This window comes from Lycium ferocissimum, chromosome 1 (genome assembly GCF_029784015.1).
Source record: "Lycium ferocissimum isolate CSIRO_LF1 chromosome 1, AGI_CSIRO_Lferr_CH_V1, whole genome shotgun sequence".
Taxonomy (NCBI): Eukaryota; Viridiplantae; Streptophyta; class Magnoliopsida; order Solanales; family Solanaceae; genus Lycium; species Lycium ferocissimum.
In genome coordinates, this window is record NC_081342.1 from 55,633,818 (window position 1) to 55,648,620 (window position 14,803).

Below are 14,803 nucleotides of genomic sequence, written 5' to 3' on the forward strand. Positions count from 1 at the left end.
AATAAATTCTTTTTGAAAATTGTTGATGATTACTCAAGAATGACTTAGCTAATATTGTTAAAACATAAGTATGATGTGTGTGTATCAATACAAAATTTCCCTGTTTTTGTGCAAACACACTTTGGTATATTGTCAAAATTGTAAGATCAGATAATGGCAAAGAGTTTGTTAACTCTGTATGTGATAACTTGTTCAAAAAACTTGTCATTATACACCAAAGGACATGTCCTTATACCCCTCAGCAAAATGGTGTTGTTGAGAGAAAACATAGGCATATTTTAGAAGTGACAAGAGCAATTAGAAATCAAGTTCAAATACTTATAAAGTTTTGGGGACACTGTGTTACTGCAGTTATATATTTGATTAACAGAATGCCAGGCTTAGTCATTAAAAATCAATCTCCATTTGAGAGAATGTACAATAGAAAAACATCTCTTGGTCATTTAAGAGTCTTGGGGTGTTTATGCTATGTTAAGATTATTCAAGAACATGATAAATTAATGTCAAGAACTAGGCCTGCTATGCATATGGGATACTCAAAGGTTCAAAAAGGATATATTTTATATGATATGACTAACGATTGTTTCTTTGTGAGCAGAGATGTTACATTTAAGGAAACATCATTTCCATTTGCTAAAAAGCCTATTTCAAAACTACTATTTATGGATCATTCATAAGAGATTGGTGTTTTGTGTGAGGAGGAGTACCATCAATTGGTATCTCAACACAAGAGGTTTAGAATGTTGATCAATCAAGTACAGTTAATCAACCACCAGAAGGTCAGCATATAGAACAACTACCTATTGCAGAACCAGAACCACTTGGTCATGATGGTGATCCTGCAGCTGTACACATACCTGATCTAGTTCCAGATCAACCTGATCCTCCTCAAATGGTTGAAACAAGAACTTCCACAAGAGGCAAGAAACCACCAGTGTAGATGAAAGATTTCATATCTTTGAATGTTCATTAAGATATTCCTTATTCTATGAACAAGTACATAAGCTATCAATCAATGTCACCTACTTATCAAGCACACATAGCTACGACATCCTCATTGGTGGAACCAAAAACTTATTCAGAAGCCATCAAAGACCCAAGATGGGTTGAGGCAATGCAACAGGAAATACAAGCCTTACAAAGCAACAAAACTTGGGAGATAGTAGCTTTGCCCGAAGGAAAAAGACCAATAGGATGCAAATGGATATATAAGATCAAGTATAAAGCATCAAGTGAAGTTGAAAGATTTAAAGCAAGATTAGTTGCAAAGGGTTATAGCCAAAAGGAGGGGATTGATTACCAAGAAACTTTCTCACCAGTTGGGAAAATGATCATACTTAGAACTATTTTAGCACTGGCAGTTTCCAAGAGTTGGCATATATATATATCAGATGGATATATACAATGTTTTCTTACAAGGAGATCTTCATGATGAGATATATATGCAACTTCCACAAGGATTTCAAAGTCATAGGAGAACAAAACTGTATGTAGACTTGTAAAATCCTTGTATGGATTGAAACAAGCACCTAGAGAATGGAACCACAAACTCAAGAATGCTCTACTCAATCTCAGTTTGATCAGAGTCAGTATGATCACTCTCTATTCACCAAGAGGACAGACAAAAGATTTGTGATCATATTAGTATATGTAGATGATTTATTGGTAACTGATGAGTGCTTAGAAGTGAATCAAGAAGCTAAAGTTGATCTACAAAAGACATTCAAAATGAAGGACCTAGGAGAGCTTAAATATTTCCTGGGAATAGAATTTGCAAGGTCAAAGAAAGGAATGGTAATGCAACAGAGGAAATACACTCTAGAACTCATTTCAGAAGCTAGAATTTCTGCTGCAAAGCCTGATTCAACACCTATTAATCCTAACACCAAGTTAACTTCAATTCAGTATGATAAGCAGCTGGAAGAAACAAGTCAGACTAATGATCCTCCTACTGATCAAACATCCTATCAGAGACTCATTGGTAAACTGCTTTACTTAACTATGACAAGGCCTGACATTGCCTTTGGAGTACAGACCCTCAGCCAATTCCTTCAAAATCCAAAAAAATTCTCCCACATGGATGATGCACTAATAGTTGTAAGATATGTCAAATAGCAACCAGGTCAAGGTATTCTTATCTCAAATAATCAAAAGAATACTATCACAGCCTACTGTGATGCAGACTGGGCAGCATACCCATTAACTAGAAAATCAGTCACAAGGTTCTTAGTCAAGTTTGCTGACACTTTTGTGTCTTAGAAGTCAAAGAAACAATCCACAGTCTCAAGAAGCTCTGCTGAATCTGAATATAGGAGCCTAGCTACAACAGTCACTGAATTAATTTGGTTATCTGGTTTATTGAAAGAAGTTGGCTCAATAGTTACATTGCCTATTGAAGGATATAGTGATAGCAAGGCTGCTATGCAAATTGTAGCAAACCCAGTGTATCATGAACGAACAAAACACATCGAGATAGATCGCCACTTTGTGAGAGAAAAAATCCAGCAAGGTCTCATCACTACTAAGTACATCCCTACTAAAGAGCAACCTGCAGATTTGCTTACAAAAGGACTGTTCAGAATCCAACATGAACTGCTATTGTCCAAACTTGGTGTTCTCAACATAGTCCAACATCAAGTTTAAGGAGGAGTGTTAGAATAAGAAAATAAGAGTTCAAGGGTAGTTTTGTAATTTTAGACAGTTCTCTTAATTTCCATTTATTAGTTAAATAACTATCTTAGCAGTTAGTTAGTTAGTAATGGATCCTGATTAGTTATAGCTAATCAAAATTAGCTCAGTGTATAAATACATATAGAGGCTCTCATTTGTACTCAGATCATTATATTGAAATAACAAGAATTTCTCTCATTACTTTCATCTTGTTCATCTCCATTTCTACACTCAAACTATAATTCTTGTGATCTTGATTTTGATTAACAACAGTATTGCAAAGCCAAACAACGACATGCCATTTCTTAGGAAGAGTGCAGATGTCAGAAACTTTCAAAGAACATTTTCTTGAAATTCCAGTTCCTTTTCATGAGGTCGGAGATCAGTTTTGACTTGTTTATACATAAGGACTAAGATGACAAGTACCCAACAACAGACAACTTTATTTGCATTTCTCATTATCCAAGAACTCATCCAAAAACCGGTTGAACCGACCAAATCGTACCATACCGAACCTATTTTTAGGTTCTTTTAATAAAATCAAAAGTTTCGATATAAATCTATAACCGTATCGAAAATTAGGTTAGGTTTTTTATTTTATAGAAATTACCGAAACGAATAATATTTTATGTGTTAAATTAAAAATGCAAAGCATTAACTTTTGTTTTACATTGAGCCTTGCCTTGAGTTGAATTTAGACGGAGAAGGCTGCAATTAAAATCCAAACCTACCATACTCTATCAAAACAATGTACAAAAAGGTCTCAAACACTACTCAAGGTAATATCACTTATCAACAACTGTAGAAGACTAAACGGTCTGTTTTATCGTCTTCTTATTTTTCTTTCCTCTTTATTTTTTCTAAGTTTTGGACGTGATTATTCCAGTGAGCATGGTTATAACTTTATCTTTTAAATTCTTTAGCTTAAATTACAATTACCCTTTAATCTAAGCTTTAATAGTTCACGTAAGTTATAAATATTGGCTCATCTATTTCATATTAACTGATTGGTATGAACTATGAAGATTACCAATTTCATTTATTAATATAGTTCTTCTCTTTAACATATTTTTCTATGATATTGATATTCTATTAGCAGTAACAAGTACAAGTATACATTTAGTAGTGACATTCATTAATGAGACTTATCGAATATTGCATTTCAATTTTGTTTCTAACTATTTGATTATTAAGCAAATAATAATAGTAATTCATAACTTCAATTAGTTGTTGGTGTTGAATTGACCATTAGGTGACCTTTCAAAATATCGAAAATTAATCGAACCGAACCGATACCGAAGAAAAACCGAGATAATGGGACGGTTTTGAAAACTCTAATTTTGATTATACAAAATAAAATAATCAAAAAATTAGTATGGTATAAATTCTATAAATTAACCGACCGAACCGTACCATTGACACCACACCACTAGAACTAGTTAGGCTCTGATTTCTAGCATGGTACAGACAGTGGTTTTAACTGACACCAAATAGTTGATTGTGCATAATGTGATGATAGTTTCTACCGTGACGTAAAGGTAAATGTATCAGTGGATATGAAATGTATCCTGTATAAAAAGAAGAGGGACCTACTGCTGCTATTTATGAAAACTACCTTACAAGATCTTATGAAGAGCCATATAAGTCACGGCCACACCGGTCACACACACTGGAGGTAGCATGGGAGACTGTTGGTGGCTTCTCTTTCTGCATCTTTGGTAGATCATATTCCAAAACATCATGCAGTGCCTTAGACCCTTCCTGGAGCTCCTCCAAACTGTTAATACAGCAATAACACAATTGAGTGGTATATCGGTGTTGTAGCGATCACATAAACTTTAAGATTTACATCTATAAGATTAACATAATGAACCGAGCCTACTGCTATCTTCTTAAAGGAAACATTCACTTGTCTTACTTTTCCCATTAGGAAGTACCTTTCATGCTCAAGAATTTAATAAAAGGGCTTTTTTCGTTTTTGGCCCGTCGGCCGAAATTAATTATGGGCGCTAGCCCTAATATACAAAACCTGCACACTTGATTATGTATATTTTGTGTATACAATATGTCTATTTATACTTAATATACAAAAACCTATACATTTGTTAGCTATTATTCTTTTGAGCGGTCCAAAAGTGTAATTATCCCTTAATAAAATGTGCTATACGGGGGGGGGGGGGGGGGGGGGTACTCTGTTTTCCCTATACGATAAAAAAGAGGACCAGCTGTTTAAAGAGAACAGGGGATTGAACGAGGAATAAAACAATGGGATAGATTGAAATGGAAAAGAAAAGCAACGAGGTTGAATATGTGGCTCCACGTCCACAGTTAAAGATTCAGGGCCAAGACAAACCAAATGGTGACAAATGCATTGCTTCTCTACACTGCTTGATCATTTTTCCTCAATGACTTGCCTCACCATGCTCTTCGTTGATTTCAAATTTGATACCAAATTAAGCATACAACAGCACTTCAATGGCATTAAAATCAGCAATTAATTTGAAGCTGAAAAGGGAAAGACCAAACGGATACCTAACCTAGCTAAGTTAGATGGAGATTAGCGCAATATTGCTGGAGAACTCCCAAATTAAATAATATAAGAAGAGATTCAGATGGATGATAATTATTCAGATGGGGACATTTGCCTAGTGATTTCCTGCTTACTAAGTGGTAGGGATAGCTAAACTCAACTGTTAAACTTCATAGGTGCCTGAATTTCTATTTGCATAGTAGATAATCAAATGATCTTCCTGGGCTCTCCACTTAGGAAATCATAAAGAGAAAACATTCTAAAATAATACAGATAAGACAATCCACATGCAACAACCACTAACGAAAACAAGAAAAAGACTACGGCAGAAAGTTATGAGAGGAGCAACGAATGATTATTGCTGCTGTTATGTGCAGCTGGGACGTGACACAGCATGGGGATGTGCCATTAAGGGGCGAGCTAAAACAGTATATTCTCAACTGAATTGGGAGCAAATATCGTAAATTTGACAACAAGAAGAGCAACTACTACATGACTCTGCAGCAAATGCAAACATATTTAGTGGACCAGCTAGTTACATAATTTTCTCTTTTTACTTTCCTGAAAAGGCACATATGTGCTGAAAACATAGGGTAGTTGCCTTCCATTACTAGTGTAATTACATCATCTTGTACCCACCTTATTAAAACAGAATATTCTAAAATTTTCCAAATGAGTTTAAAACACAGAATATTATACTTTGAAGTTTCACAAATTCGTAGAGTAAAATCTAATTACAACCTTTACACTTAGATTAAATGAGAAGACCGCTAGTTGTTAGATACAGGGTTTGGGTCGCATGAGATGACTTTGTTGGGGAAACAACAGAAACTTTCTGAATGTATAATTTGAGTTCTTATTTCAAGTTTTACCCCATGCAAAATTAACAACCAGCTTTCATAACAATTGAAAATGGAAGGTCAATTGTCTAAAACAAATAATTCATTCACCACATCATTGAGCAATCAGCGATATAAGTTGACATTGAGATAGTATTTGCATTCCATAATTTAAACTAGAATGCACAGTTATGTTATGGGATGAAAGTTACTTATTTGATTTCATTTTTTAGAAAAGTGAACAATTTTACCATACTTTAAATTGAAAAGCAGCAATATAACTATTATCCTGGAACAGAAGCAAGGTTTAATTGTATTAATGATTTAATGGTGACTTTTGTAAATGACATAGCTACATGGTCCTACAAGTTTAACATGCTACTTCTCGCTGACATAAACATTCATATATTTCAGTTTCTGAAGGATATGAATTCTCACTTATAACAAAGCCAATAGAATAATTTTCTACAACCACATATGGATATACCGCAAGGATATTAGATAAGAGTTAGGAACTACTTCCATCTAATGTAGCTAGCTGCAACTCAGTGAAATTGAGGAAGAGAAATTTCTACATTCTCCTCAAACGGAAAGGAATGGCGAAAAGAATGATTAAATATGTAGGGACACCACAGAAAATGAGTTGAAGTTGGAATATTTGGAGGTGAAGAAAATTTGTCTTCAAGTTATAACAGGAATCATTCTCCGTTTAAAAAAATAGGAAAGAGAGAGGATTATACAACTGATGATTCTGAGCTGATCACTGCTAGGTTCATCGCTTTCTCACAAGAAATGATGATGCTATCTCCGCTAATAAAGGGGAAAATGCAGCAACTATAAGATTTAAGAAAAAAGGGCATACCTCATTGATAGCGGGGGAGTCAAGCGTATTATAGAGTCATGAGTTGGCTTAGCAAGAATTCCTCTCTCCTTCAGTTTCATACATATGTCATAAGCTGTCACAGGTAACAAGGACTTGCTATTTAGCTCCACAGCGTTGAATAGGCCTTTCCCTCGAACTTCTTTTATGAAATGAGGAAATTGCTGCTGAATCTTCATCAGCTGATGTCTAAGCTGCTCTCCCATTTGAGCAGATCTATTATCAAAGATACCATTTATAAAGATTGATACAGACATTTGCTGATTATCAAGAAACATAAATGCAGGATCTGGTGTAACGCAAGGAACTTGATACCTCTCTGCAAGTCTTTCGTCTCTAATCACGTCTAAAGATGCAATTGCAACTGCACTGGCCAAAGGATTCCCCCCAAATGTGCTGATGTGATTGAAAAAAAAAAAAGGCATGTATCATGAAACAGAGACAAATTAATGTAAAGAATTGGAAAACATACAGATAGTCGTTGGCTGCAGTGATCTATGGTAGGGATATAGCAAGTCAATAAAATCATAAGGGTAAAAATAACACAGAGCAGGAGTTAAAATTTAACATACTTTTGCTTCAAATACATCTACTGAACTAGAAGAACCGGAACATAATATGGTTTTAGTTTGTAAAATCTTTTCACCTTAAAATCAGAGCTATTGGACGATCAAAACTGGTTGTCCACATTGCTAGCTGGTGCCTTGACTAGCTACGATTACTAGTATAACTATAGAGGAAAGAAACTGGACATCAATGCTGACAAGAATCAGAATAAAATCTTTGGCATGTTCTACAATGAAGAAGAATTACAAGCAATGGTTACCCTGATAGCCTTGACTAAACTATCGACTAAGCCTATTCCTCCAGGATCTAGTATCTTTTTTGTTCTTTTATCTCCTTCATAAGCCATAAAGCTATTAAAAGCATTTTTATCCATTAAAACGCACACCATCGTTTTATTAATTTTTGAAGCATCATTGATATCAAAACATAGAATTGTGCAAGTCAAATGAACCCGAGAAAGTTATTCGGAATCCATAACTTGCTCTTTTAAAAGTAACAAACTCTATCTGAAATCAACTGCAAGTCAAACAAATTAACAAGCAGTTATGAGAACTTCTCATATAGCAATTTGCAACCTTCCGTGCTCTCCAGCCTGAATGCAAAGCATAACATCTTTATCTGCAAGTACAGCGCTCACAGGCAAGACTCCACCACCTAATGCTTTCCCCAATATCTGCACAGAACATATTCAAAATTAGGAGCATGATCACAAAGACTCAAGCTAGTAAAATATGTTCAAGAAATTTTAATTGTCTTCTTATAAGAACTATAACAGTCCTTACAACAACATCTGGACGAACTTCCTCCCAATCACAAGCCAGCAATCGACCAGAGCGTGCCAAGCCACTTTGTATTTCATCAGCAATCATCAAAATATTGTACTTTGAGCAAAGATCTCTAACAACCTTCAGGTAACCTTTCGGCGGAATTATAACCTGGAGAGGAGTACAAATATCATGTGTGGTAACATAGTAAGCACAAATATTTTTTCCATCAGGACAAGTGACAATAAACATACAGTGACAAGACCTTATTATCTTCCCGCATGTAGTGCCCTTACCAGGTGGCACGAACAAAACATTTTTTTGAAAGAAATAAAAGGCCATGGAAAAGACTGAAAATACCAACAGCGATTTCAGGCCGAGTTTAGGCAGCTTTCACTACAAGCAAATATTTGTAAATTGTTTCTTGTTATAATATATTAGATATGATCATATATGCACTATATATTTCTAAAGGGTAACTTCGGTTGAAGAATACACATACCCCAGCCTCTCCTTGAATTGGTTCAAACAAAAAGCCAGCTATCTGATCTCCTTTTTCTGAAAACCATAAAATAGTGAAAAACAATGAGCTTCTACTATGTCTGCAATTAGGAAGTATGTATTTGACCACCGTTACTTTGCCAAGATCGATCCATCACCTATACAGGCACGACCTTTATGTACCTTTAAATAATTTTTCAAGGGCAACAGCGTCTCCAAAATCAACTTTTAGTTGTCCAGGTAATAGGGGCCAAAAACCACGAGTAGCTTCATTGTCACAACTCATGGAGATTGCAGCCAATGTCCGACCGTGGAAGCATCCACAGCATGAGACAATTATAGCCTGCAAATGAAAAAGTTAACCAATATATACAGAAAAGTCTAGACAGACATTCGGGTCAATCTTAATAAAGAGGACATGGCATTTCATGGGGTCGTTAGGGAACTTTGAGGTGGAGTTCAATTATGTATGACAGGAAACCTACAGTTGACTTGAATCTCAGAGTTGGAATGCACCACAAAGCTGGATGCAGCAGGTTCGGGATTCAACTTTCATAACATTTACATAACAACCGGAAACTTCTGTAAGACTTGGGATAACTTAACTGGGGAGAGGATATTGTTTTTCATATACGCACTCTAAGAGATCTATCTATAACTTAACTAATTTGTGACCCAATTAATAAGGAAAACTGCTGAGAAGCTGCTAAAGTTTGAGTTTCTGACAAAAACTGGATACATGAAGTAGTAAGGTATATTTTCTTTACCTCATTTTTTGGTATTCTTTTCTTCATGTAACCCCACTTCCTTGCCAGCTTAAGAGCTGTTTCTACTCCTTCTGCACCAGTGTTCATAGGGAGCACCATATCATATCCAAACATGCTGGTTATACATTCTGCAAATACTGGAAACTTATCGTTATAGAAGGCACGAGAACTGAGAGTGAGCGTTTGAGCCTGTTCTGCTAATACTTTCATGATCTTTGGATGACAGTGTCCCTGAAAATAAAATTGAACTTTAATTCAGTACTTCTCTATTCTAATCTATGTGACCTGACAATATTTAATACACTCATCAAAATAGGATCCTCCACTTTCTTCATATTTCAAGAATTCAAATCCATTTATTAAATGAAAATTAAACCATCGTGTAATGAATACCTTATCAAAGACAACATTTAGATACTATAACAAATATTAGATCAAGTCAAATTGCATTTTCAACCTCAGTGCTTAGATGAAAGGGGTGTGGAAAATGAGCATCACTAAAGGTAGATTTCTTTTCATAACCTAAAGAGGATGATCACTTCATTACTTCTGTGTGATGTGTGCAAGAATAGGAAACGACCGGAAACCTACTATTCGGTTGTGGTACAGCTATGGAGATGTAGAATATGTTTGTGGCATTATTTGAAATGCAAAGAGTGATGCCCAGAGAAGTCCATCAACGCTTACCATGTGGAGGGGCTGTAGAGCCCCAAAGGCATTCAGGAAAATGCGGTAAAATAGTCTCATTTGCATAATATGGAAATGTAGAAAGAGATATACAGGAAGTGTCTTGAAGGACAAGGTAGTGCCGTGTACAGGGTAAATCATATGACAAGGCAGTGCTGTGTACAGGGTAAATCATAGTTGTTTAAACATTTAATATTTTGGTGCATACAGAGAAGTATGAATGTAAGACACGCTTATGGAATTTTGGAAGCTCTGAAGACTTAATCTTTGAAAACCTTACTTTTAGCACCCTATTTGTGTGGATATAACTATTTCAGAAAGAAATCAATTAAAGATAAATGAACCTGATAAAGTGAATAAACGTCATCAACTACTTTACTAGTTTCTTTTGCTGATAGCATATATTAAGTAAGACAAGTTGACTGCTTTATATCTCTGCCAAGACAATTATGTCAAACATGTTAGGTGGAGGAAATAATTGGTAATATGAACCTAGCCAAGTGGATAAATGAAACCAAGAGCCCTGAACTGCATGTCCTACAATGTCGTGAGTATATAAATGTACATCCAGGTGAGCATGGCATGTGAAGAATGGCCACAACACCTCCCTTCAACTCTTCGAATGAATTAACACGAATTATGGAGTTGGCAAGCGCATGCTAGAAGCCCGATAAAGAATACTACAAAGTTGATTCTACCTATATTTAGGAAATACTCAATAACAAATACCAAGATGTTCCAATAATTTCTCTGTCTCTTTTTACCTGATTGACAGCAGAATAAGCTGAGAGGAAATCAAGATACTTTTTCCCTTCTGGATCCCAGACGGATGAACCCTTAGCTTTAGAAAAAACAATAGGAATCGGATGGTAACTGCAATTCAGTCAGAAAAATCAGTATTTCCAACGCTATACCACTCACATAAGTTTTAATTTGTTCGTTAAATAACAAAAGTAACATGCTCTAATTTGTTTGTTAAATAACAAAAGTAACATGCTCGGCTGTCACATTAGCAACGCTCGCAAGAAAGAATTTCTTTGAAATATTAGCTGCAATTTGTTAAACTTGCAGCTAATTTCACTTTTGTATACTTGATGAAATAGTGAAGTTGTCCTCTCCACCATGGACATAGGTCTCTTATTGACCAAACTGCATAAATTGTGCACCTCTTTCATTTGCTTTAGTTGCATCGACTTACTTGCCTAATTACGCACTACCCGAACTCCTGATTCTAACAAAAACTAAATGCAAAAACCAAACATTTCTACCTGATAAATTAGATCACACCAATGAGTCGATCCAAAAGATTAGTGGTTCAGAAGCCACATGAATTCTGGATTTAAACATTGCATCAGACAAAGCAGAGATTTCCCATAGTTCAACTCTCTTACAAGGATCCCTTTGACTAAGTTTTACTCATTGGAAAAGCCATTGCTAGAAAGCAGCCAGAAATCCGAGATATAATCACTCATTAAGTGCACAATTAATAGGGCAACCTTCTACTGAAAGCATGAGCAGGTGACCACAAAGTTAATGCATCTTAGTTGTTCACTTTTCACTACTGTAAATAGCCTCCTACAATAAATCTCATTGAAAATATCAGCAGCAGTATGACCGCATCATAATAACAAACCAGTTATATTTTGTCAACCCCTTGGTGTTCTTATTTCCCTATCTCTGAATAGAGGGGTAATGGGATCACTTGAAATCTCTCATCTCCAGTTCTCATAGTTCGACGGGGCTCTTAACTTCACAGTACACCGATCAAAAAAAAAACAAAAAACAAAAAACAAAAAAAAAAAAGAAGAAGAAGAAGAACTCAGTTCCAGAAGCATGCCTATAAAGTACTTCATTCTTTTTCATTATGAATAGCGAACTCCTAATGATACCAGTACACTTCCGTGGCATGTTGGTCAATGTTGAAGTGCAAGGAACCACACTAGGATTGAAATAATTAATTCACTGTGCCTGTACTTTAAATACCTTAAAGATCAACAAATTGAACTACTGATTGACTAGTGTGCACTAGTACTTGCAGTTTTGCAACTTCTAGTATACCTATCCACTATAACTAGAGTGTCTGGTTCTTTAGGACCAGGAGCGCAGCGTCTGCTTTTGAGAATCTAAATATACCCTCTGAAATAGTTGCATTCATTCCGTTATCGCCTAAATGAAATTGTAAAGTCCCTAGAGGAGCTGGAGAAGGGACGCGGTGTTGAAATTGTTGAAGCGGAGAAATGAGTTGGAAAGGAGTGGAACGAAAGCAGACAAGTGAAGACCAAAAGAGACAGGCTTATGACTAAACACTACCCGGAACGAAGCCCAATCGATTCGAATGAGCTCTCCCAGGACTTGGGAATACCTACTTACCGTGCTGTACATTAGACTAAGCTCAGAATTATAGGCCATACAATTGATGCATAATGATTTATGAATGTCAAGTACCACACAACAGTATAACTTACAGAACATCTAACTAATGGCGGATAAACTTGCAAGAAGTAGAAGGGAACAACAAGGGGAATTAACATATAAAACACACTCTACAGGATGTTTAACAGGAACCAAGTTCTCAGGGCAAAACAGACAAACACCGTAATCAACTCTTAAGAGCCTTAAAAAAAAAAAAAAAAACTAACTAATAGCCCGTTTGACCAAACTTTCAAAATTTGCTTGAAAAGTACTTCCTCCGATTCGAAAAGCATGTCCACTTAGCCATTTGCACACCCCTTAAGAAAATATTAACTCTTACGCAAAAATAAGTAATTTGACTAAATTACCCTTAATTAAATAGGTATTAGGATTTGATCACTTAATACTTAATGAGAGCAAAATTGAAAAAGTAAGGTTAATTCTTTCTTGATTTGGTAAGTGGACACTCTTTTTTAACCAAAAAAAATAAAGGCTAAGCGGACGCTCTTTTTGAACCGGAGGGAGTAATTTTTGTCAGAAGTGTTCTTCATAAGTGCTTTAGAGAGTAGCAGTTTGTGTTTGGCTAATCAATTGAAAAAATATTACAGCAATACTTCATAGTTGACTCCCCGGACCCCGCGCATAGCGGGAGCTTAGTGCACCGGACTGCCACTTTGTAGCTGACCAATATGCCAAACGTGCTTCTAGGGAAAATTATTTTTTTAGCTTCTAAAACAGTTTCTACTAGTGCTCAAAAGCAATTATTTTTTCTCTAAATACTTCGTCAAACACCTCAGCTTTCTAAAATAAGTACTTTTGACTTCCCAGAAACAGGCTATAAGACAAGATAGCAAGCAGAGACTAATGGATGATATTAAGCAGACTTTCATTTCAATTACCTAAATCATCATTTATTTAACAGTGCCAATCACAGGCAAACAAAAATTACCACTACTCCCTCCCTTTGTTTCACATAATGGAGAAAGCATTAACAATGTTGTTCCAATTTTACCCTTATTTAAATAAAGAGAGTTTTAAGTAACCAAAAAACTACTAAACCGCTAGTACATCTTGTATTATTAAGGGTAAGTTGGTATAAATAAATCTTACTTCCCAAGGAACGAGTAGTTTTCTTAAGGAGTGTGTCGAGCTAAAAACACCCCTTATTTTGAAATGGAGGGAGTTAAAAAAGAGAAAAACTACAAAAGAGAATGATTTTGGAAAACAGAAGAAGCCCATAAACTTATGTCAAACAAATTACGAGATTCAAACTTTTTTAACTTTGACCGTGTATTTGAACATACGGTCTTTAAATTTTTCGAAATAAAATTTAAATATTTAAAAATTATGTAAAAAGTATTATAAGTCACCATAATTAATAAGTTAAAGTATTTAAAAGATATATGAATTTATTGACTCGACTCTCGAAAAGCAAAAAGTATCAAATAAATTGGTACGGAGGGAGTACCAGAAAATGGACTATGTAACCTTTAAAAAAAAAAGTGTCCTAGATAACTAAATGAACAAATAATTTTTCTAAAGAAAACCAAGAAATTTTACTTGTGGGCACTGCAGTCGTTCTCCAGGTTGATGAGATTTTGAGAAGGGGAAGATGAGTTTCCTTGAGGAAGAGCACTAAAACTTCTTCTCATGCAAATCCTTGTCAACAACATACACTGTAAAGGCCTCTTCATCATAGCCATCTTAACCAGAATTCAATCTAATTCACACAAGCTCAATAAATCTTTTTTGGTTGGTATTGACCAACAAAGCAAAAGACCAAATTAAAACCAACCCTCTTTAATGATAATTCGTTTCAATCTTGAGTTGCCTTCTTGATTGCTTCAATTGATGGCTTTCCTTTTCTATTTTTTTCTTCCACTTTTCTGTTACGTGACGTATCCTGCCACTCTATATGATAGAGTTGATGTCTTTATGTGGCGTCTAAATGCACAATTTCCTAAATGGCTCACCATTCGAGTGAAACTGCAACGACCAACAGACAATATTTTAATTGGGTTTGGCACAAACGGGTACAAATGGGGACATTAAAGTATGAATCTTAGAGCTCAACAAAGGATGAAGGACTTAGCTGATAAGCACAGATCAGATAGGAATTTTGAAGTAGGTGATTGGGTGTATCTCAAACTACAACCCTACAGACAGATTTCTGTTGCTACTAGACC

At 35.5% G+C, this 14,803-nt stretch overlaps 2 protein-coding genes across 3 annotated transcripts; one reads left to right on the forward strand and one right to left on the reverse strand.

Annotated features, from left to right (window-relative positions):
- The first annotated feature begins 1,015 nt into the window (after positions 1 to 1,015).
- LOC132065488 (uncharacterized mitochondrial protein AtMg00820-like) lies at positions 1,016 to 1,432 on the forward strand. The gene has a single exon (XM_059458906.1). The coding sequence runs from the start codon at positions 1,016 to 1,018 to the stop codon at positions 1,430 to 1,432; it is 417 nt and encodes a 138-aa protein (XP_059314889.1).
- A 2,597-nt stretch (positions 1,433 to 4,029) lies between these two features.
- On the reverse strand, positions 4,030 to 14,593 carry LOC132055798 (ornithine aminotransferase, mitochondrial). Of its 2 annotated transcripts, XM_059447789.1 has the most exons (10): positions 14,178 to 14,593; positions 10,970 to 11,078; positions 9,519 to 9,749; positions 8,935 to 9,094; positions 8,753 to 8,808; positions 8,269 to 8,421; positions 8,062 to 8,159; positions 7,235 to 7,315; positions 6,902 to 7,135; positions 4,030 to 4,447 (listed from the first exon to the last, which is right to left on the reverse strand). In XM_059447789.1, the coding sequence occupies exons 1-10, from the start codon at positions 14,318 to 14,320 to the stop codon at positions 4,297 to 4,299; spliced, it is 1,416 nt and encodes a 471-aa protein (XP_059303772.1). In that variant the 5' UTR covers positions 14,321 to 14,593; the 3' UTR covers positions 4,030 to 4,296. The 2 variants fall into 2 exon arrangements, with proteins under 2 accessions (XP_059303772.1, XP_059303782.1); XM_059447799.1 differs by lacking the exon at positions 10,970 to 11,078 and having other exon boundaries at positions 14,178 to 14,308.
- Positions 14,594 to 14,803: the final 210 nt, after the last annotated feature.

Excerpts from the sequence above, each read along its gene's own strand:
- LOC132065488 (XM_059458906.1), top strand. The coding sequence starts at position 1,016 with ATGTCACCTACTTATCAAGCACACATAGCTACGACATCCTCATTGGTG.
- LOC132055798 (XM_059447789.1), bottom strand. The coding sequence starts at position 14,320 with ATGGCTATGATGAAGAGGCCTTTACAGTGTATGTTGTTGACAAGGATT. Across the intron at positions 11,079-14,177 it reads AACGACTGCAGTGCCCACAA|TTACCATCCGATTCCTATTG; the intron begins GTAAAATTTCTT and ends ACTGAATTGCAG. Across the intron at positions 8,809-8,934 it reads CCTTGAAAAATTATTTAAAG|AAAAAGGAGATCAGATAGCT; the intron begins GTACATAAAGGT and ends TATGGTTTTCAG.